At 44.4% G+C, this 23,864-nt stretch overlaps 1 protein-coding gene across 2 annotated transcripts in view; it reads right to left on the bottom strand.

The window, feature by feature from the left end:
- Positions 1–23,864, bottom strand: part of LOC138733829 (ubiquitin-associated protein 1-like) — a 97,822-nt gene that overhangs the window by 9,228 nt on the left and 64,730 nt on the right. For both annotated transcript variants that reach the window (XM_069881326.1, XM_069881327.1), the window contains exons 4-6: positions 21,307–22,227; positions 18,119–18,154; positions 17,468–17,662 (exon numbers count right to left, since the gene is read on the bottom strand). In XM_069881326.1, coding sequence (XP_069737427.1) covers positions 17,468–17,662; positions 18,119–18,154; positions 21,307–22,227 — 1,152 coding nt within the window. The remainder of the gene's footprint in view (positions 1–17,467; positions 17,663–18,118; positions 18,155–21,306; positions 22,228–23,864) is intronic.

Below are 23,864 nucleotides of genomic sequence, written 5' to 3'. Positions count from 1 at the left end.
GAACTTGCATGAACTGAGGACATTCTTGGGAATGGCAGGGTGGTGTAGGCTGTGGATAATGGACTATGGACTTATAGCAAAACCTCTGTATGAGGCACAAAAATTGCCTAATCTCATTTGGGAGGGACCTCAAAAGGAGGCCTTTAGGAAACTAAAAGAGGCCTTGACTAAGGCACCAGCATTGGGCTTACCGGATTTAACAAAGACTTTCCAGTTGTTTGTTCACGAAAGACAACGATTAGCACTGGGTGTCTTAACACAGAAATTAGGAAGCTGGAAACGACCAGTGGGATACTTCTCTAAACAGTTGGACCCCGTTAGTGCAGGTTGGCCATCCTGCCTGAGAGCCGTAGCAGCAACTGTAATTCTGATACAAGAAGCCAGAAAATTGACTCTAGGAAAAAACATTGAAGTTTATATACCTCACATGGTGTTAACAGTCTTAGAACAAAAAGGGGGGCATTGGCTTTCCCCTAGCCGAATGATGAAGTTCCAAGCCATACTCACTGAACAGGATGATGTAAGTTTGAAAACAACTAACCTGTTAAACCCAGCAGCCTTTTTAGGTGCAGCAACAGAAGATGGTCCTTTGGAACATGATTGCATAGAAGTCATAGAACACACATATGCAACGAGAGCGGACTTGAAAGATACTCCAATCGAACAGCCTGATCAAGAGCTCTTCACAGACGGGAGTAGCTTCGTGGAGAATGGGACGCGGTATGCAGGATATGCCGTGACCACACAGAGCACGGTAATAGAAGCACAGGCCCTACCGGTGGGGACCTCAGCACAACGGGCAGAAATAATAGCCCTCACAAAGGCATTGGAATTAAGCAAAGATAAACGAGTAAACATATGGACAGATTCAAAATATGCCTTTGGAGTAGTTCATGTACACGGAGCTTTATGGAAAGAACGAGGATTATTATCCTCGCAGGGAACCAATATAAAATACCAAAAGGAAATTTTAAACTTGATATCTGCTGTGCAATTACCGGAGCAGGTAGCGATCATGCATTGCAAGGCACATCAAGGAGGAGACTCTAAGGTGGCCGAAGGAAACGCATTGGCAGATCGAACGGCTTGGCGGATAGCACGACAGGTACAGACTGTGATGGCCTTGATACCTACCAAGGTAAGCCCTCTACAAGATTACCTGACACAGAAACCGAAATACTCGGAAGAGGACAAGAAATTGGCCAATTTAATGAAGGCAAACCTAAATTCTGAAGGATGGTACGTAACTACAACTGGACAAATAATTGTACCTCCTGTCATTATGCGGGCAATTCTACAGGCAGAACATCAAAAGTGCCATTGGGGAGCAGAAGCATTAGTGACTTATCTGAAACGAAGCATAATTTCGGCACAGATGTTAACAATGGCAAAATCTGTAAATTCAAAATGTGAACTTTGCTTGAGGAATAATCCTGTGGTTAGGAGGAGAGTAGAAATGGGACACATCAGAGTAGGCATGGAACCAGGAGATTATTGGCAAATAGACTTTGTAGAATTACCTAAAGCTCAAGGGTACAAATATTTGTTAGTTGGGGTCGACACTTTTTCTGGATGGCCAGAAGCCTTTCCCTGTCGCACCAATCAAGCCAAAGAAACAGTGAAATGGTTGTTGAGGGAAATTATCCCTAGGTTTGGGGTTCCCTTAGGTCTATCGTCTGATAGGGGACCACACTTTGTAGCCACAATTGTACAAGAAGTAAGTAAGGCATTGGGAATTTCCTGGAGTCTCCATACCCCATGGAGACCACAATCTAGTGGACAAGTAGAAAAGATGAATCAGACGATAAAAAGACAGGTCAGTAAAATATGCCAAGAAGCTAAAATTCAATGGCCCCAGGCATTACCAATAGCCCTTCTAAGAATAAGGATAAAGCCTAGGAGTGGGATGGGACTGAGTCCTTATGAAATCCTCTTTGGGAAACCATATGAGTCGCCACAACCAAACCCAAACATGCATATTAAAGGACACCAAGATGTGTACAACTATGTGTTATCTCTTGGTAGAACTTTGACACAGCTACGAAGGGCCTTGATCTGGAACCGTCCGGTGTCATTAGAGAATTCAGTACATGAAATTGAACCGGGAGACCAGGTCTACGTCCGCGATTGGAGTGAAGAGCCACTGAAGGAACGGTGGAATGGACCGTACCTGGTGCTGCTAACAACTTTCACTGCGGTAAAGGTAAAAGGAATAGACTCTTGGATCCACTACACACGAGTGAAGAAGGCACCCAAGGACTGGAGAGTCGAAGTAGTCGGACCAACGAGACTGAAGCTGAAAAGCAAGTAAAATGTCGTACTTCGAGTACGGGACTTTGATTATAGTTTGGTCCTTGATACCTATAATAGGTGTCACATCTCTAGAAATTCCATGTAAGAGAGAAACAAGCAAGTATACCATTGGACAAAATGCCATTCTGTCTTGCAGGTTTCAAAGTCATGTCCCAATGAAAAGGGAATTAATTCAGATTTTTTGGGAAAAGGTGTCTGGAACTTGTGGAGCACCTGAAACAATCTATGATAGCAAAAATTTGGGGTTAGATGGTTACAAACAAGAACTACAAGGGACATGGAAACTTAAAGGGAAAGTATCGAACAAGTTTTATCCGCGAAATCCCATACGAGGTGAGACAAAACTGGAGCTGACAAATTTAACTTTGACTGACCAAGGAAAATATAGGTGTTTTGTGGGAGCAGGAAGTAATGTAGACTATGGAGAAAGAACACTGATAATAAATCCCCTTCAAGACCATGGAATAAAAGCAGGGCATACACATTATCCGGCTCCTCTGGGTAGTGAGGCACTTATTTACTGCCTCCTAGAGGACCCCCAGCCTGAGGAATTTGGATGGATAAAGGAAGGAAAAGCAGTTCTAAGTGATAAAAGACACTCAATAGAATTGAGACTGGGAGGAATATTAGTCCAGATTATTAAAGGGATAAAAAGATCCGACTTGGGAACTTACAGATGCCAGTATCAAAATGCTACTACCTTTGGATATAGCGAAATCAATATTACTGAAGCCAGAGTGAAACGAGCCATAGAACTGACCCAGGCACCCCAGGAGATTTATGTTCAAAAGAAAGATTCTGAAGAAAATTTGATGATTGGGTTAATCAAGGATTTTGCTAGAATGCAAAATACAAGTAAGATTACAGCATGCTTGCCTTTACCAAAAACGGCTGGAGAACCGATAAGCTGGGGAATATTGACTTTCCCACTCCCAGAGGTAAAAGAAAATAAAACCGAATGTAAACAAATAATAACACCCATACAGGAAAAACAGAAAATAAGTATAAGAAGGGAGTGGAGAACTGCAGGAAGTCGAAGCGATTGTGAAAAATTACCAAACTATAAGTTCACACGTATCGACGATTTAAAGATGTAGGATGGTGTTCATATGATGAAATAAAAGAAATAATGAGGGAAAGAAATACAATGGAATGGGTGTGCCAGAAAAGAAATGATACAGAACAAAATTGGGACACAGTTTGGTCAACAAGTATTTTACAAAAATTCCAATACGGAGGAGAAACATCTTGGTGTTTTAAATGGACAGGAAAACAAAGTAGTGACAAATTACCAGTAAATGGCCAGATCAGTAGAGATCCTATTGATAGCGTTCCATGGTGGAATTGTTCTAAAATTTTAGATTGTGACCTAGACCCTGAAGAGATCACCATACCTCCAGTTAAAATGGCTCTAATAGTAGGGTGTGCCTGTCGGGGATTTAAGGTCGGGGGAAAGGTAATACAAGTACCAGTTAATGGAATAGACTGTAAATATTCGACAGTACGCAGTATGGGTAATTTTGTTTGGGCATCTAATGATGGAACTTGGACTACACATTTATCAATGGAGGGTCCAGTTAAAGAAATAACTCTGGGGTTGCCTACCCTGTGCCCAATTTGTAAGCGATCCCCCTTCAGAGGTAAATTGGAAACTTTACAAATTCGTGCTAAAAGAGACATAGAAAATGATATTAAAGACATAGATGACACTTGGCAGGAGCCTGAGACAGGAGTTAAAGTGGGATGGGCATTAGAATCCCTTTTTGCCCAAATAGCGACGTATCGTAATAGAGAAATGATTTACAAACTAATTGGACAAACTGAAAGATTGGCAAAGATAACAAAGAAGGGATTTCGAGATTTAAACTTGCAACTACAGGCGACAACGAAAATGACTTTGCAGAACAGAATGGCATTAGACATGCTCTTGTTAAAAGAACATGGTGTCTGTGGAGATCAAACTGATCACTGCTGTGTGCATATACCTAATGTCACAGCCGATGTGGAATATGATATCTCGCAATTGGGAAAAATAGAAGAAGCAGCTGAAAAAGAGAAAGAAGAAATTGGTCAAAATTGGGTTGGGGCATTATTTGATAGATTAGGCATCCATCTTACTGGCTGGATACACTCTCTCATTCAAACGTTATTCACACTTTTGCTTATATTCCTTACAATCTATCTGGTGTATTTGTGTATCCGGAGAGAAATTACTCGCAAACAAAACTGGACACACAAAATTATTGGAGCAGTGACACGAGAATATCCACAGCACCCAATACCCCCATCAACTTACCAAGAAACAGTTACATAAAATGAAAATACTTGCTAAGGTGAAGTATTTTCAAAGGGGGGAAATGCTAGGAAAGTTACACTTAAAGTAGGATAAAACACTGATCATCGACTAATCAGGAACTAAGACTGAATGTAAAATTTCATGATTCTGTTGATTCTTAACGTATCCTAGCAACAGACCCGAGGTACTTGCTCAAAGGACCTCATGTAACAAATAGGATCCAGGTGTGCTTAGGAAAAGTACGTACTAGCTACCCTACCCAAGTAGAACATACACCTGCAACAGCCAAAAGACCGTCATAAATCTTGTGAAGGACAGAAGAATAGGTTTCAGGAGGCAAGAAAGATATACCTGAGCGGTCAAGTGGAGATAAGTGCGGGTCCAGCCAAGAAAAACCGACGAGTTTGCCAAAAGAACAAGATGTAATAAAGACAATGCGAGGAAGACTACTTACTTCATCTGAGGAAGACTACTTACTTCATCAGGACGACCACCAGAGGGGGCTACGCAGGCGCAATAGAGACTGATGTCGCAATAAGGCGATGAAGTAACCTACCTTTGATCCGGGTCCAAGAGAATCATAGATTCATAGAATCATAGAATAACCAGGTTGGAAGAGACCCACCGGATCATCGAGTCCAACCATTCCTATCAATCACTAAACCATGTCCCTCAGCACCTCGTCCACCCGAGCCTTAAACACCTCCAGGGAAGGTGAATCAACCACCTCCCTGGGCAGCCTGTTCCAGTGCCCAATGACCCTTTCCGTGAATAATTTTTTCCTAATGTCCAGCCTGAACCTCCCCTGGTGGAGCTTGAGGCCATTTCCTCTTGTCCTGTCCCCTGTCACTTGGGAAAGACCCCGAGAGACTTGGGAGAGACCCCGAGAAGGAGCCTGACCCACCTCCCCCCTGTCCCTCAGACCGAGGGGCACAAGCCAGGAGGGAGGCGCAGCGGCGGGGAGAAGTTGAAATGTTGCAAGCTTTGCCTGTGATCTGTGCGCGGGACTGGTCCGCGCTGGGAACTAATTAGTTACGAAGCGATAAAGGAGATTCCAAAAGCTGCAAAAGAGAACGTACTAACTGCTCCGGAGCCGAGCCGCCCGGCCGAGGGGGAGCCGCCCCCAGCCCAGCTCCCGCGGCCCCGACTGGAGCGGCTGCAGCAGCCCCGGGGCATTTACAGCGCCCACAGGACGGTCCTTTGGGACCGAAGGGCTGCGAGAATCAGAAAGTTTAACTGCCTGCCAAGAGCAGAAACACATCACACCCCTACGGCAATTAAGGGTCCCTTAGGAAGCAGACTTAGAGCACTGTTAATTGGACGATCATTTATCACAAAGCAAGGATTGTTTGTTTTACCGGGAATAATTGATACCGATTCTACGGGAACAATACAAGTAATGGCTTGGACGTCTCTGCCTCCCTGCTTTATACCAAAGGGCAACTAGAATTGCTCAGCCGGTCTGGGTGGAAAAGTGGCCCCTCAGCACCGAGGAACTGCACCACCAAGAAGCTCTAGTGCAAGAACAATTACAAGCTGGACACATGGTACCAACTACCAGCCCGTGGAACACACCGGTGTTTGTAATACGGAAGAAAAGCGGAAAGTGGCGTTTATTACAGGACTTGAGAAAAATAAATGCGATTATTGGCCTATGGGAGCATTGCAGCCAGGAATGCCCTCACCAACAATGTTACCACAAAACTAGGACTTAACCGTTACAGGTTTGAAAGACTGGTTTTTTACCATTCCGTTACATCCAAAGGATGCAATCCGTTTTGCTTTTTCTATTCCTTCCATTAATAGGGCAGAACCGAGCCAACAGTATCACTGGACTGTATTGCCTCAAGGCATGTGCCACAGTCCAACAATTTGTCAGTGGTTTGTAGCAAAAGCTTTATCGCCACTTCGTGAATTATATCCTCGAGCCCTGATTTATCATTACATGGATGATATTTTAGCTGCAGCCTCGACACCAGAACAGACGGCTAAGGCTGTAGCAGCTGTAACAGCAGCAGTTACTCAAGTAGGTCTTTGTGTTGCACCAGAAAAAATCCAAAAAACTTCTCCGAGGAGTGGAAAATCCAAGAACAAACTATTCAACCACAGCAAGTTAAACTTGTATATTCTGTAAAGACATGGAACGATGTGCAAAAATTGTTAGGAGTCATAAATTGGGTACACCCCTTGATAGGCATCACTACAGAAGAATTACATCCTTTGTTTATGTTGTTAAAAGGGGATTCAGATTTAACCTCTCCCAGGCAATTAGACAAAGATTCATTGGTTGCATTAGACAAGGTCGCTAAAAAGCTTAGTCAGAAACAAGTATTTTGCAAATGTTTCAATACTCCAATGGAATTATATATTATTTCAGCCAAATTCCAACCGTTTGGAGTTTTAGCCCAATGGGTAGAAGGTGTGTCTGATAAATTTAGACCTTTAGTGATACAGGGCTAGGTGAATTAACCATTGATGAAGAGGATAACCATTGTTTAGCAGCTCGAGATAAACACAAAGAAAGGACTAACACTTAAGGGTAAACAGAATAGTAATAATTTAGCCGAAGCAACTGACACTTAAAGAATAGCAGAATAGAAGCTGCTCACACTTAAAGAATACACAGGACGACAGTTGTTTAGCTAAAGCAACATATTTCTATAAGCCTTTATGTAGGAAGGGGGTCTTTTGCTAGAAGATTTCTGATAAGCAGGACAAGTCATCTGGACCTGTGATAAGAGCGAAAACAACACTGATAAGGATGGCAAGGATCTGGAGAACACGCACGCAGATTGAAGTTAAAGGAAGTTAAAACAACTGACTCCATCCCTGAGAAAACCCTGCACAGGCACAAAAAAGGAAGAAGACTTCTCAAACTCATTATAATAAGAAGCGGGGAAAGGTTATGAATATGTATAGGCATTTTTGGAATATGTAACAGTTCACTGTATGAAGCCAAGACAAGTTGCCATGATGGGTACGCACGTTGTTTTGGAGAAATAATTCTCCCGTGCGTCTCAGCGCTGAATAAGCATATCTACTTTATAACATTATAAGTTATAGAGTCTTGATGCCGTGTGTCATTAGAATGGATATTTTTACCACATCAGTTTTCTAAAACAATAACAACACAGCATGAAATGTTAGCTATGTTAATTCAAAAGGGTCCCAATTGTTTATTAGAATTGGATGGGATAGATCACTCAACCATCTATGTTCCCATGACTCAACAACAAGTAGACTGGCTTTTGCAACATTCCTTTTCCATGCAAATTGCATTAGCAGACTTTAAAGGACAAATTAGTGTTCATTATCCTCCGAGCCCCCTTTTGAGTTTGTTTGAGTGCATAAGCTTAATTCCTGCTACAAAATCAAGTCATATCCCTCTTAAGGAGGCATTGACACTTTTTACAGATGGATCAGGGAAAACTGGAAAATCAGTGATTGTTTGGAGGACCAAACAAGGCACGTGGAAATCAGACATTTGTCACGTGTCAGGGTCACCTCAAATTGTGGAATTGGCTGCAGTTGTTAGATGCTTTAAGCTGTTTTCACAACCCATAAACATTGTTACTGATTCAGCCTATGTTGTTGGCATTGTTTCACGCTTGGAGAATGCCTATTTAACGTATGTAGACAATGGACAGCTATATGCTTTTTTAAAGGAACTGAAACATCTGTTAGACAATCGACAGGAACCTTACTTAATAATGCATGTACGTTCTCATACAAATTTACCAGGATATTTGGCTGAAGACAATCGCCAAGCTGATGCTCTGGCAGCCCCTGTAATCATTCCAGATACATTAAAACAAGCACACGTCACAGGATTTTTATCACCAAGGTAGTACAGCCCTTAGGAAAATGTTTCAGGTACTCATGAGCAAGCTCGGCAAATTGTACAGAAGTGCCCTGATTGTCAATTAATCCCAAACACTACTTGTGACGGTGTAAATTCTCGTGGAGTAGGTCCATTTGAAATATGGCAAACTGATGTAACACATATCCCTGAGTTTGGACATATAAAATATGCACATGTATCAATTGACACCTTTTCTACCTGCATTGTTGCCTCCACACATACAGGGGAAGAAGCAAAAGGCGTAAAAAAAAAATTTATTATATGCAATTGCAATTTTGGGGATGCCAAAAACACTAAAAACAGACAATGGCCCAGGATATGTTTCTAATATAATAAAATACTTTTTTCAACAATGGGGAATCACACATGTCACTGGCATTCCTCACTCACCAACAGGGCAAGCCACAGTTGAACAAGCTCATGGTACATTAAAAAATACGTTGTTAAAACAAAAAGGCCCATGGCCATTAATAACGTGGGGGGGAGGGTATGCTTGTGTCTCTACAGATCATGGACCGCAATGGATGCCAGCAAGATGTGTGCGACCTGCATTGCAATAATTGTGGGAATTTCGTGTTGAGCAACCACCATTCCATGGATCCCCGCACAATCCCAAGAAAACATCTGGGTAACCCTAGCCAATGCAGCACAGCAAGATTTATTGTGTTTCATAGAATCATAGAATAACCAGGTTGGAAGAGACCCACCGAATCATCGAGTCCAACCATTCCTATCAAACACTAAACCATGCCCCTTAGCACCTCGTCCACCCGTGCCTTAAACACCTCCAGGGAAGGTGACTCAAGCACCTCCCTGGGCAGCCTGTTCCAGTGCCCAATGACCCTTTCCGTGAAAAATTTTTTCCTAATGTCCAGCCTAAATCTCCCCTGGTGGAGCTTGAGGCCATTCCCTCTCGTCCTGTCCCCCATCACTTGGGAGAAGAGGTTAGCACCCTCCTCTCTACAACCTCCTTTTGTTAGGAAAGTTACACTTAAAGTAGGATAAACACGGATCATCGACTAATCAAGAACTAAGACTGAATGTAAAAACTGCATGATTCTGTTGATTCTTAACGTATCCTAGCAACAGACCCCAAGGTACTTGCTCAAAAGACCTCATGTGACAAATAGGATCCAGGTGTGCTTAGGAAAAGTACGTACTAGCTACCCTACCCAAGTAGAACATACACCTGCAACAGCCAAAAGACCATCATAAATCTTGTGAAAGACAGAAGAATAGGTTTCAGGAGGCAAGAAAGATATACCTGAGCGGTCAAGTGGAGATAAGTGCGGGTCCAGCCAAGAAAAATCGACGAGTTTGCCAAAAGAACAAGAAGTGAAAAGGACAATGCGAGGAAGACTACTTACTTCATCTGAGGAAGACTACTTACTTCATCAGGATGACCCCCAGAGGGGGCTACGCAGGCGCAATAGAGACTGATGTCGCAATAAGGCGATGAAGTAACCTACCTATGCATATGTATTAGATAATGAAGTAACCTGTTGAATATACAATAGATTGCGAAACTTTTAGAGAATAAAAAGCGGATGCGATGTGACGGTCTTTGGAACCAGATCTGGGTGCGTACCCCTGGTTCCCGGGGCCTCGAAATAAAGCACCACATATAACCTCCTAGTGTGGTTATGTGTTTGTCACTCTGCTAACACTTTCAGGAAGTTATAGAGAGCAATGAGGTCTCCCCTCAGCCTCCTCTTCTCCAGGCTAAACAACCCCAGCTCTCTCAGCCGCTCCTTGTAAGACCTGCTCTCCAGCCCCCTCACCAGCTTTGTTGCTCTTCTCTGGACTCGCTCCAGAGCCTCAACATCCTTCTTGTGGTGAGGGGCCCAGAAGTGAACACAGTATTCAAGGAGTGGTCTCACCAGTGCCGAGTACAGAGGGAGAATAACCCCCCTGGACCTGCTGGTCACACCATTTCTGATACAAGCCAAGATGCCATTGGCCTTCAGGGCCACCTGGGCACACTGCTGGCTCATGTTCAGTCGGCTGTCAACCAACACCCCCAGGTCCCTCTCCTCCAGGCAGCTTTCTAGACAGACTTCTCCTAGTCTGTAGCACTGCATAGGGTTGTTGTGCCCCAAGTGCAGGACCCGGCATTTGGCCTTGTTTAACCTCATGCCATTGGACTCTGCCCAGTGGTCCAGCCTGTTCAGATCCCTTTGCAGAGCCTCCCTACCCTCCAGCAGATCAACACTTCCACCCAGCTTAGTGTCGTCCGCAAACTTGCTAAGGGTGCACTCCATGCCTTCATCCAGGTTATTGATAAAGACATTGAACAGGGCTGGACCCAGCACTGAGCCCTGGGGAACCCCACTTGTCACTGGCCTCCAGCTGGATTTCACACCCTTTCCCACCACTCTCTGGGCCCGGCCATCCAACCAGTTTTCCACCCAGGAGAGTGTGCGCCTGTCCAGGCCAGAGGCTGACAGTTTCTCAAGCAGAATGCTGTGAGAAACCGTGTCAAAGGCTTTACTGAAGTCCAGGAAGACCACATCCACAGCCTTTCCCTCATCCAGCAGCCGAGTCACTTTGTCATAGAAGGCGATCAGGTTAGTTTGGCAAGACCTGCCTTTTGTGAACCCATGTTGACTGGGCCTGATCACCCGGTTCTCTTGCATGTGCTTCATGATAGCACTCAAGATCACCTGCTCCATGACTTTCCCTGGTACTGAGGTCAGACTGACAGGCCTGTAGTTTCCTGGGTCCTCCCTGCGACCCTTCTTGTAGATGGGCACAACATCAGCCAGCCTCCAGTCCAGTGGGACTTCCCCAGTCTTCCAGGACTGTTGGAAGATGATGGAAAGGGGTTTGGCCAGCACATCCGCCAGCTCCTTCAATACCCTAGGATGAATCCCATCTGGCCCCATAGACTTGTGGGTGTCTAGTCGGGCTAGCAATGCTCTGACCACCTCCTCATGGATCATGGGAGCCTCATTTTGCTCCTCTAGCTCCTGGGTTTGTACACAGACGGAACGACCCTCCTTACAAGTAAAGACTGAGACAAAGAAGGCATTAAGTACCTCAGCCTTTTCCTCATCCCCTGTCACTGTTGTTCCTTCTGCATCCAATAGGGACTGTATGGTCTCCCTAGTCCTCCTTTTATTATTTATATATTTATAGAAGGATTTTTTGTTATCTTTCACAGACTTGGCCAATCTGATTTCTAGCTGAGCCTTAGCCCTCCTGATTTTTTCTCTACACAATCTCACTTCCCTCCTGTAGTCCACACAAGAGGCCTGTCCCTTCTTCCAGAGCCCATAAACATTTCTCTTCTTCTTGATATCACTCAAGATCTCTCTGTTCAACCAAGCTGGATTTCTCCCCTGCCGGCTTTTTTTCCAGAACATGGGGATGGCTTTCTCCTGAGCTGCTAGGATTTCCTTTTTAAAGAGCTCCCAGCACTCATGGGCTCCCTTGCCCTTAAGGACTGTCTCCCATGGGACTTTGCCAACCAGCCTTCTGAAGAGTTCAAAGTCTGCCCTCCAGAAATTTAATGCTACTGTCCTACTAACCACCCTCTTCACTTCACCTAGAACAGAAAACCTTATCATCTCACGATCACTTTGTCCTAGACGTCCACCTACTGCCACATCCCCCACAAGGCCTTCTCTGTTCACAAACAGCAGGTCCAGGAGGGCACCTTCCCTTGTTGGGTCATTCACCAGCTGTGCAAGGAAGTTGTCTTCCACGCACTCCAGGAACCTCCTCGACTGCTTCCTTTCTGCTGTATTGTACTTCCAGCAGATATCAGGCAGATTGAAGTCTCCCACAAGAACAAGAGGCATCAATCTAGAGATTAACCCCAGCTGTTTATAGAAGAGCTCATCAGCTGCTTCTCCTTGGCTGGGTGGTCTGTAACAGACTCCCATCACAAAATCTACCTTCTGGTGGGCTCCTCTGATTTTAACCCACAGGCACTCAATCTCCTCTTCACCACAATCCATCTCAACAGTGTCCAAGTCCTCCCTTACACAGAGGGCTACCCCACCTCCTCTCCTACCCTTCCTATCCCGCCTGAAGAGTTTGTACCCCACCATAGCTGCACTCCAGTTATATGAGTCGTCCCACCATGTTTCCGTGATGGCAACGACATCATAGGCTCCTTGCCCTACGACAGCTTCCAGCTCTTCCTTCTTATTCCCCAAATAATTTGTCGGTAGCAACTCTTGACCAATTTATTTAGCACCTGTTTAGTAAGTTTGCCAACAGATGATGTTCCTTATTAGGTGTGATAAAAGTAGATTTTAGTAAGTATTTTAGTTATATAGCAAAAATGTAACACTTATATAAAATGTTAATTCCTTACTTAGTGTGTGTTGAAATGATTTTACATGATGTAATTACATATCTGCAGATATATCCACATCCAACAACATCTCCCTGCAATCACCAAGAGAACTGTATTTTATTTGAGGAGATAGAGCATGGGCAGGTATTCCTTCCTGTATTTCAGGAGGCCCACGTACATTAGGCAAATTCGCATTATTAACTCCGAATGTTTCTACGATTTTAAACCACACTTTGGCTCACCGTCATCAAACAAATGCCTCATTGGCAGCTTTATCTAGTGTTTTGATGAATTTATCAGATCATTCAGAATTTATACATTAAAGTATTAACACCTTAGAAGATTTAACAGAAAAATTGCAAATATAGAATGAACAGAATACATGTGCAGGACTTTTTGTTGGAATTGGACCTTGGATTATAAAATTGGCCATGATAGGTTTTAAGATTTTACTTGGGTTTTTTCTAGCATATTGATTTGTGTGCCTTGTTTAATCAAACTAGTGCAAAGCTTGATTGATAGAGTGTTAAGACAAATATTAGTAGTTCATGAAAACAAAAAAGGGGGAGATGTCAGAAGAGATGCTGAGCAAGAATGACCATGAATGCTGCTGAGCCTCTGCAGATAAGAGTGCAGAGAGCTTTGATAACCAGCCAGCCTCCAGCCTGAGAAAATTCAACATCAGTGGCAAAAACAAGAAGGCATAGAAACAATAACAGTGGTCACGAGGAGCTGGGAAGGAGAAGAACAGCTGTGGAAATTTTTATGAAGGACTTGCAGGGCTGTTGTTGACATTTCACTAAGGTATAAATATGGGCTTGTAACAATAAACTTGGTCTTAGCTTGAAATGAAAGCAGAGTCTGTGTGTGTTTAATACGCCACATTCAGTGACCCCAGCAATGCCACAAAACATTACCGCTGGACAAGTGGCAGCACCGGAGTGGACCTGGCCACCTCCATATCAGTAACTCAGGACTTAAGGCCACCAGTTGTTGCTAAGAGCTGTAGATAATTGTGCTAAAAACAGACTATGCAATGTTGGAAAACAAGAAAGCATAACCAAGCTATTTGTGCAAGTGGAAAAGCACTGCCTCAGTGAGGCAGCATCCAGCGGCAGGACGGTGAGTACTGCGGCGGGGTGGCCATTTGAGGCGGTGGGGCACTTCCCTGAGCCGGGAAAAGCCCAGGAAAACCCAGGCGAGAGCGGGGCGGGCGGCGCTGGGCGCCTGACACCCGGAAACAGCCGGTCCCGCGCGGTGCCTGACGGGAGAGGGCGGTCCCGGCGGCTACCGCGGGAGATTTAAACGCTCCCTAGGGAGCACGGTGAACAGGAGTGTGGCAAACTGGTGTTGGGTTTGTTATTGTTATGAGGCAGTTTGAGCGGGCAGGGCGCAGAGAGCGGTTAGAGACTAGCTAGAAGACACCGAGGACCATGGTGGCCCCCTGTCAGATGATTAAAGCTGCTCCATGTGCTGCAGCAGGCAGGATGGATGCTGCCACCTAGCCAGAGCCACAGTGGGTGCAGGCAGCTCCCCAGACCCTGGGCTGCAGGCAGTGCCCCCTCCCACACCAGCTCGTGCCTCTGGTACTGGCTCCACTTGTGAAAGCTGCACTCGAGTGGGGGAACTCCTTTGTATGGTGGAGGAGCTAAGGAAGGAGGTAAAGAGGCTGAGGACCATCAGGGAGTGTGAGAGGGAGATAAACCAGTGGAGCAGTGCCCTCTCACTAACTCAGCAGCCTGCTGGAGTTGGTGTGTCCAAACACCATCCACCTGCAAACTGCAAGGTTGGGGGAACAAGGGATGGGGAATGGCAGCAAGTTCCTGCCAGATGAAGGAAACCTGCTCCCCTCACCCAGACAGCAAAACCCCAGATCCCCCTGCTGAACAAGTACCAGGTGCTCCAGGTGGAATCCAATCCTGAGCATGAGGATGATGGTTCCCACAGCCTAGAATCTTTCCCTAGGCTGCACCATCCTCAGAAAGAGATAAAAACATCCTCCATTAAGAAGAAGAGGAGAGTGATTGTTGTAGGGGACTCCCTTCTAAAAGGAATGGAGAGACCCATCTGCAGACCGGACCCGCTCCACAGAGAGGTCTGCTGCTTACCGGGGGCATCAGTGAAGGAGGTAACTAGAAAACTTCCTTCCCTGGTCCAAGACATGGACTATTATCCTCTGATAGTATTCTGAAATGGTGGTGATGACACAGAGAACCGAAAGCCCAAAGCCATTAAGAGAGACTTCAGGGCTCTAGGGAAAATGATGGAGGGCTCTGGGGCTCAAATAGTGTTTTGCTCCATTCCAATGCTAAATACAGAGGAGCAGGAAGTCAGGAAGAAGAATTCAATTAATGCCTGGCTCTGAGCCTGGTGTGAGGAGAGGGGCTTCGGTTTCTTTGATCATGGGGTGGCCCATGCACCCCCAGGCTTTCTTACTAGGGATGGGACACGTGTGTCTCCTAGTGGGGCTAAAGCCCTTGCTGAAAATCTAGCTAGGCTCATTAACAGAGCTTTAAAATAGATGTGAAGGGGTAGGGGGATGAGACCAGGCTGGTCGGGAGTGAGCCTGGAAGTGGGACACCAGTGACTCGGAGAGGGTGTGCTGGTGAGGACCACCAGTACATCACCACAGAACAAGTGGGGGCAATTACACCTCATGACCGTAAGGAAGATACTGGCACTCTGGAGCTAGCTACTCCAGTGACCAGGCAATTGGGAATGAACTCTATTCCCTCTATGAGGGCTGAAGGTTCGCCAGCCCAGCTGAAGTGCATTTACATCAATGCACACAGCATGGGGAATAAGAAGGAAGAGCTGGAAGCAGTAAAGACCTCAGTAAAGCCTTTGACACAGTTTCTCACAGCATTCTGCCTAGGAAACTGTCAGCCTCTGGCCTAGACAGGCGCACACTCTCCTGGGTGGAAAACTGGATGGATGGCCGGGCCCAGAGAGTGGTGGGAAATGGTGTGAAATCCAGCTGGAGGCCAGTGACAAGTGGGGTTCCCCAGGGCTCAGTGCTGGGTCCAGCCCTGTTCAATGTCTTTATCAATAACCTGGATGAAGGCATGGAGTGCACCCTTAGCAAGTTTGCGGACGACACTAAGCTGGGTGGAAGTGTTGATCTGCTGGAGGGTCGGGAGGCTCTGCAAAGGGATCTGAACAGGCTGGACCGCTGGGCAGAGTCCAATGGCATGAGGTTAAACAAGGCCAAATGCCGGGTCCTGCACTTGGGGCACAACAACCCTATGCAGTGCTACAGACTAGGAGAAGTCTGTCTAGAAAGCTGCCTGGAGGAGAGGGACCTGGGGGTGTTGGTTGACAGCCGACTGAACATGAGCCAGCAGTGTGCCCAGGTGGCCAAGAAGGCCAATGGCATCTTGGCTTGTACCAGAAACGGTGTGACCAGCAGTTCCAGGGAGGTTATTCTCCCTCTGTGCTTGGCACTGGTGAGGCCGCTCCTCGAATCCTGTGGGGAATCGCTCCTCACCACAAGAAGGATGTTGAGGCTCTGGAGCGAGTCCAGAGAAGAGCAACAAAGCTGGTGAAGGGGCTGGAGAAGAGGCCTTATGAGGAACAGCTGAGAGAGCTGGGGTTGTTTAGCCTGGAGAAGAGGAGGCTGAGGGGAGACCTCATTGCTCTCTACAACTACCTGAAAGGAGGTTGTGGAGAGGAGGGTGCTGGCCTCTTCTCCTAAGTGACAGGGGACAGGATGAGAGGAAATGGCCTCAAGCTCTGCCAGGGGAGGTTCAGGCTAGACATCAGAAAAAAAATTTTCACAGAAAGGGTCATTGGGCACTGGAACAGGCTGCCCAGGGAGGTGGTTGAGTCACCTTCCCTGGAGGTGTTTAAGGGACGGGTGGATGAGGTGCTAAGGGGCATGGTTTAGTGTTTGATGGGAATGATTGGACTCGATGATCCAATGGGTCTTTTCCAACCTGGTGATTCTATGATTCTATAAACGGGACTGCTTTTGCTTAATAAAGGTCTTCGATCCTGACTAGGAGTCCATGCCCAATACACCACAGCCATGCTCTCCCTGCTTTCAAATGTTTGTTTGTAGCAGATCCAAGACCCAGAACCATGCTTCACCCTGAGGCGCTTTATGCTCTAAGACCTGTTTTAAGCAAGTGTTTGAGGCAACACACGATGCAGGAAGCACCACAACTAGAGTGCACGAGTCGATCAGTGGTGCCTTGGTAGAGCCTTTCAGGGCTGTCATAAGCCTGCAGGAGCCAATCTCTCTACAAGATATCAGCTTTGTAACCTCTTATGCTCAGAACAAGTGAAGTTGGCTGCTTTTTTTCCTCACATGGCACTACACATGGTGTAGAGCCATGCTAAGCTTCCTTTGAATGGTTTTGTGGCTCCTGGGAAGACCCAGTACCTCTCCCATTTTCACGTGGAGCTAAGAGCCCATATCAAGCTCAGCACACCTCTAACCCAGCACCCACAGGTGTGGCTGGCTCAAACAGACACTCGTCAGAAACGGGCACAGATACTCTTTTCTTTGGTTTTGGGAGCCTTTACTGCAAGGTGACAGCTTTTCTAGTGGTTAATACCACAGTAGCTACAGGCTGCAACCCTATTAAAATAAAAGTATTTCCCCCTATAGATTTTGTAAGCCCAAGGTTGTTTCTCAGCAGAATCAGCATCCAACCAAAGGTTTCTTTCCCAGTGCACAAGCTCTTACCTGGTCTATGTTCTGTCCCTTCTTCTCCATGGCTTTCAGGACGTTCTCAGGCGAGTATCCCATGTTGACGACCATCTCTACGCACTGCCTCTCGCTAGTGGAGAGGACCTGCTGTAGCTCAGGAGTGGGGCCACCCTTCTGTGTGCAGCTGGTGTTATTGGGCACTTTAGACACTGGGAAATTTTCGTGTGTTACCTAAAGGGGAAAACCCGGAGGCTGAGACAACGTTCATCTGCATCCCCACATCCTGTTTCTGGCTAGTGCAGAACCAGAATACTCCATGTAATTAATCTGAGAGGCTTTCCAAACTGCCCTTGGGAAGTTACTCACTGTTAGGATGAAACCAAACGTTGCACATAGTCTGATTACCACCATACTCTTTTTACCCTTAAAACAACAATCAACAACCCAAATTCTTCACAATATACCCTCTCCTATCAGTGGGGCCAAAGCCTTTAAATACCCAACCTTTGCAACAGTAAAGGTCCTTATGATATAGCCAAACCCTGTACCTCAGAGGAAGCGTGGAGATTGCTTCATTCGCCCCAAGTTTACTCATCACCTACGATTTTCTGTATTCAAAGGAACACAACTTCTGGAGATTCTCAAAAACGCAGATCAGTGCAAGCACACAGGCATTTGGGAACTTACCACAGGGATGTCTGTTTCCTTATAGTCTGAGTGTACCTGTTGGACAACACACAAATAAGATGACTATAAACATTATGCACCAGTGAGCAGAATTTGCTACGGCTGGGGAAGAAGGACTTTACAGGAGAGATCTGGGAATGTCTGCCACACCAGGGAGTCTTATCAAGCTTCCACAAGTGAGATGCAGACATTACACAGTTGTGTATAGTTATAGAATAGCCATCACAAGGCTAATTTCTTCTCTCAGCATTCTATAAACAGATTATACTCTAAGAAGGATGTGTCCCTCCTCATAATAATTGTAAGTTTGTTTATTCTGTCACTGTAACAGCTACATGTTCATACAGCTCAGTGTAACATGCTGTCTCCTGTTCAGCTCTTGATCCAGTGCTACGCTGTCTGAATGACAATGATAGTTTTGAAGTCATTGCCTAGAGACTTCTCTTGACTTTTTCACCATGAGAAGGGGTAACAGAAACATATACTCTTTTTCTATACTCAAAGGACTGCATTTCTTATGCTAGATATGAGCAATATGGCACACTGGCTAAAAAGGAATATGTGATTTTTCTACTAATCCCCAACACTTGATCCTATTCCCAGGATGCCAACAAGGCTGGGTAATGTTCCCTGCTGTATACCTGCTCCATTTTCTGCAGAACCAGGCTGCCAGAGGGCAGAACTGACCCACCACTTTATACTACTTTGCCCAAGATAACAGCAGTGCAAATTCAGAACTTTGCCCCACCAAATCTGCACATTTCAGTTAATCCATTTAAAAGTCTTCCTGCATTTTAAATAGAATTAGAAAACACTGCAAGAAAATCACTGTGGATCAAGAGCCTCAGTTTTTCACATTTCTTAATACTTATTATGCCAACATAGATAGCTGTCCCCTTCTTTCAGAAAAGCATTCTTTGGGCCCAAATTAAAGAACAAAAAACTGTTTATAGAAAACAAATTCTGGGAAAATCTATTAGGATTTTGACAAATTTTGTTTATTTAAAAAAACCCAAACAAAACACCACCAAAGAGATTTAGTTCTGCATTTCTGACCATTTTCATTTCCAGGGTAACAATGTAGCCTGAGAAATCATATTCAGTCCGATGGACTGATTTACCCAAGAACCTCTCCTCATGGTGGGGGAGAGGTTGAAAGCTCTTTGCGTACATCCTCTCCAGACACTTTTCCTGGAGCAAAAAGCACTAGAACACAGGATACACTGAAATGGGGGTCTGGAGTAGCCCTGAAATCAGCCAGTTATCAAGTTGAAGGATGATGCTTTGTTATTGATGCTGCAGCCAGGAAAACCAAAACTGCTTCTGACACCAGAGACTCAAGAGTCTGGGAAAACCAACTCCTCCTCCTCAACCTACTTGAGCTTGACAACCTGTGCATGTGGTCAGTGACTTCCAGTGGAGGAGGGAAACATCTAAAGGAATCACAGGGGACAAAGTCAGGACTGGTCACTCAGCAGTTATGCTCCCTTACATCTCAAACTTGCGTTTTAGTACTCTTCAAGAAGCAGACATGCAGTACTTTCAGTATGTGCTTACACACTGTGCCTACTTTTAGGGACTTCATCCCTGCCTGCAGCTGGTGTGTCTGCACGCATCACACTAGTGTGGCAGTATATGAATGGTTCACCAGAAGTGCCTCATCCTCCTGTAACCAGAAATTTCTGTAAATAAAATGCAGCATATTAATCAGGTCTCTGATCAGCTTTGTTTAATTCCAACCTGTTGTCTTCACTAGTCATTTCACCCTCTACCAATGCTGCAAAAAAAGCAGTGAGCTTCCAAGAAAAGAGGAAAAGGTACCACCCAGGACAGAAAGACTGTGGCTTCAGAAAAGTCACAGGTTTATTTCCATCCAAAAAATCCTAGATCCAATTCACTGGTAAAGCATAAACTCCAGTGGCAACTCCAAATCCAAAGTTACAATTACCAGTCTTTTTAGAAAAATAAAAAAATTAATTCACTGTGTAATACACCAGAACATACAATCGTCCTGAGGCTTTCTAAAAAGGACAGGCTTCTTGTGTAACCTTGCAGAAAAAGGACACATGACCATTCTGTTCCCAGTCACGGGGATGACTGACTTCTTTCTATCATTTTCATACTCCAAGGATTGTTACATTTACTTCAATACTTTTGCTGCATTTATTTCAGTTTCTTGCAATTCAGCTGTCATTTTCCAGCCACTGGGACCATATTGTGACAACATAAACCAAGTCTTGAAGTCTTAAAATTTAAACACAAAGTACTAGATCTGTCAGCATACCTATTTCTTGCTACTTCCAAAACAGAAATAGATTCAAATTAAGATCTTTATTACCTCTCCTTGTAAGTCTATTTTCTTTTTAATCTCCAAAGTAATTTTACAACTTGCTCAAAGTCTGAGGAAATGAATCGTCAAACTCCTGTCTCAGAGCTGTGAGGCAAATGGCTGTAACATTAGCAGTCTGAGGTCATCTTCAAGACTGGTTTGGTATCCACCAAGAAATCCTTCCACCCTCCTTCACAAGGAAGGGGGTAAATACCAGCTTTCAGACCATCATTTTCCTCCTTTTAAAGATTAGATTTTAAAAGGATCTCAAGGAAGGAGAAAGAAAAAAACCCAAAAAAGATATTTTACGTCACTGCATGTCAACTGCAAGCACTTTTTTCTTTCCTAAATAACACAGCACATCTGTAGTTTTTAATCTATTATTGCTTGCATTCCTTGAAAAGCCTGCATTTCCCATTATTTCCAGCAAATAAAGCAGCAAGCAGAGGAACAAATCTAGAAGAGATTTGACTCATAACCTAATAGCACTTCAGAATCTGATATATCTCAGTTGGATAAGACAGAATGCAGGACCATATAAAGAAGATATCTTATATGCTTAGCTCAAAGGTGTGCAACTACAAATAACAAGAGCTGAAAACCCAAAGGTAAAATCACCAGAATTGGTCTAAAAATACCAGATTTCAGGGAAACCTGCAGAGTAATGATCTGAGGTTCAGAACTGCCAGCATGAAGACCTGTTGGACTGATCAATTTGCTGCATAAGTTAAGAGGACCTACACATCACTCCCATCAAATGAAACTAAAACCAAAGCCACAGGACATTTTAGAAGCAACATTTGCCTCCGCACCTCCACATCTTCCCAGCAACCCCAATTCTAATCTACTACATGTTTACCATAGTTGTTGTGCTTTGAGATGATTTTTCTTCTTTATAAACTGTGGACACAGTCAGGGAAGGCAGCCTGGATGAAAAGGATAATGCTGTCTCCATGCCACTGTCCTCATTTAGAGTAGAAAGACTATGGTGTCCATACAGTTCACTAGTTTTACTCTGAGCACAGGTCTGCAAAGAGCTGAGCAAAGTGCCATTGTGGAGACAAGTAGTGCTGTGGAAAGTGCTTGTGAACTTTGATGATTTTTGATCACTCTCATTGGAGTCAAGCTTAGGAAAGGATAGAGATTTGATATTGCTAACTGAAGTTATAGGAGACAGGGACACTTTGGAAGACAAGGACCTCTTTTCACAGTTTCCCAACTGCGGTAAAGTGATAAATCCATTGGGTTTGTGAAGGGGCTTGAAGTCCAATGTGGCCCTTTCTATGGATGCCAGAACTTCCTCATCTTGCAACACAGACTCAGATCCTCCTTTAGGCAAAGTATTATCTAATAGCTGTGCAACAATTGGCCCAGTAGTACCAACATGAATTTCAAGAATATTTTTTAATTCTTCCTTATCATTGATAGTTTTTAATTCCAGTTTGTCAAATGGGTCTTCTTCACGTTCAAAATCAGCTGGGTTGAAGTCTGCTTTCAGACGAGGTGGACTGAGAACCTTTTGCTTCACAGCACTGCTGCTGGCTGGTGTGGGAGTAAGAATATTATTGTGCTGCAGGCTAGCAAGGATGGGGTTAATAGGAGGAGGCATGGTCTCAGGTAAAGGTCCCTCTGAGTACCCCATTTTATTGCTGTCTTCTGGAGCTGCTTTCAAGTTTGCTAATGCTTCTTCTGCCTCATGTCCAGCTTCTCTCTGGGCAGCTTGAATTTTTCTTATATCATCAGCCCACTTAATTGTTTTCTTTTCCAGTGAGAAGTCATACTGACCAGGGGTGGAGGGAAAGGAGAGAAAAAAAAAGACAAATTATAAGGATCATAGACACTACTTCTAAGAGCAACATAAGTAATGCAGAATAAGAGCTACATGAATTACCATGGACAAGCATAATTTCTTTTTTTTTTCCTAGCATCTCTTGTAACCTACAGACTGGCAAAACTAGAAGACACCAGAAATAGTTCATTTTGCTTCTGGCAGCAAAACCTGGCTACAGTCTAGACTATAACATCATATTTTGCCTCCTTCCTACATTTAGTTTTGCTTTAGAGCTACTAATCATCCCAAGATCAGTTTCACAGCCCTCCCACCCTCTCCCCCATAGACAACAAATGTAGCAAGGAAAAGTCTAATGCATTACTAGGACAATAATACCCATATCTGGAAACACTGAACTAATCCCTGCCCACAAGCTACACAAGTCATTCAAGAATATGGCAGTGTATTTTTCTATCTGAAGACTGATATGGTATTATTCAGCTCCCCGCTAAAAGATTCCTAAGGGACTTGATATTAGAGTTTTATACCCACTCCACTGGTTTAAGAGGTATTTTTGCCCCAATGCCAACATCTCACCAGCCAAAGGGAACATACTGGCTACACTAAAAATGACTACTACCTGCAGCAGCAAATTTTGCTGCAGTTAATAGCACAACAGGATCCCACAAGCTTTTCTCATTTAACATAAGCTCCTTCAGGGCCAGGTTAGCACAGGAAGGCATTTGTAAGTTACTCACTACCAGTTTACTGGCCACCATAATGGCTTGGTTGAGAGGACAAAACTCTGAACAGGCTAAATCTACTTAAAGCTTTAATATTTTAAGAACAAACAGCCTCAAATGCTCTTTAAATAACCACAATATGTTCAGAGAACACAGCCTACAAGCTAAGTCCAGGGTGTAGTCAAGACAAGAAGTCATAAGATATCCTTACCAGGATAATGGCACATAACCAAACAGGAGTGCTTGTGCCATGGGACATGGGTCATACGAATTCCTAGCTCTAAAGAGCAACAAACCAGCAAGGCTTGCTAGGTCTCTACTAGGCTTTTCTGGAACTCGCTATGTGATGCGTCACATCCCATCCTACAGCAGGCTGCAGTGAGATCCTGGAGAACAGTTGTCTCAACTGTGTAACAGTTTTCCTTTCCCTTCGCCCTAAGACTCCAAGAGGTGGGATACACAATTTATCAGCAAGGTGACTTTGAAAAACAACTCACTAGTAGAAGTGCTGGGCACCACTCATTACACATTCTTTGCTATCTGAGCAGAGATATCATAGTTTTGTGTGCGTATGTGTATACTGTCATATGTGGCCAAAATTGACCAAAACCAATATATTTTGGTCATATATTTTTTATATTAAAAAAAAATTAGGGTATTTATATAAAAATATGTGGCTTTGGTCAATTTTGCTTCCCTGCACTTTTTTCTTTTAACAGCTCTTACTACAGCTGTAAAATGTCAAGCTGCACTGTGAGATGCATAGTCTACACAGTCACATCATATTATGCAAGGTGTTGCAGTCCAATCAGGTATACTATACTTGACCTTCAGCTTGGCAGGAAAATGGGAGAGATAGCAAAATGAATCCAGCAATAGGACATTACAGTCTCCTTTAGCTCT

Source organism: Phaenicophaeus curvirostris (assembly GCF_032191515.1).
Source record: "Phaenicophaeus curvirostris isolate KB17595 chromosome W unlocalized genomic scaffold, BPBGC_Pcur_1.0 scaffold_35, whole genome shotgun sequence".
Lineage (NCBI taxonomy): Eukaryota > Metazoa > Chordata > Aves > Cuculiformes > Cuculidae > Phaenicophaeus > Phaenicophaeus curvirostris.
The sequence above is the reverse complement of the archived record's forward strand: the minus strand, read 5'-3'. Positions and strand labels throughout refer to the sequence as shown.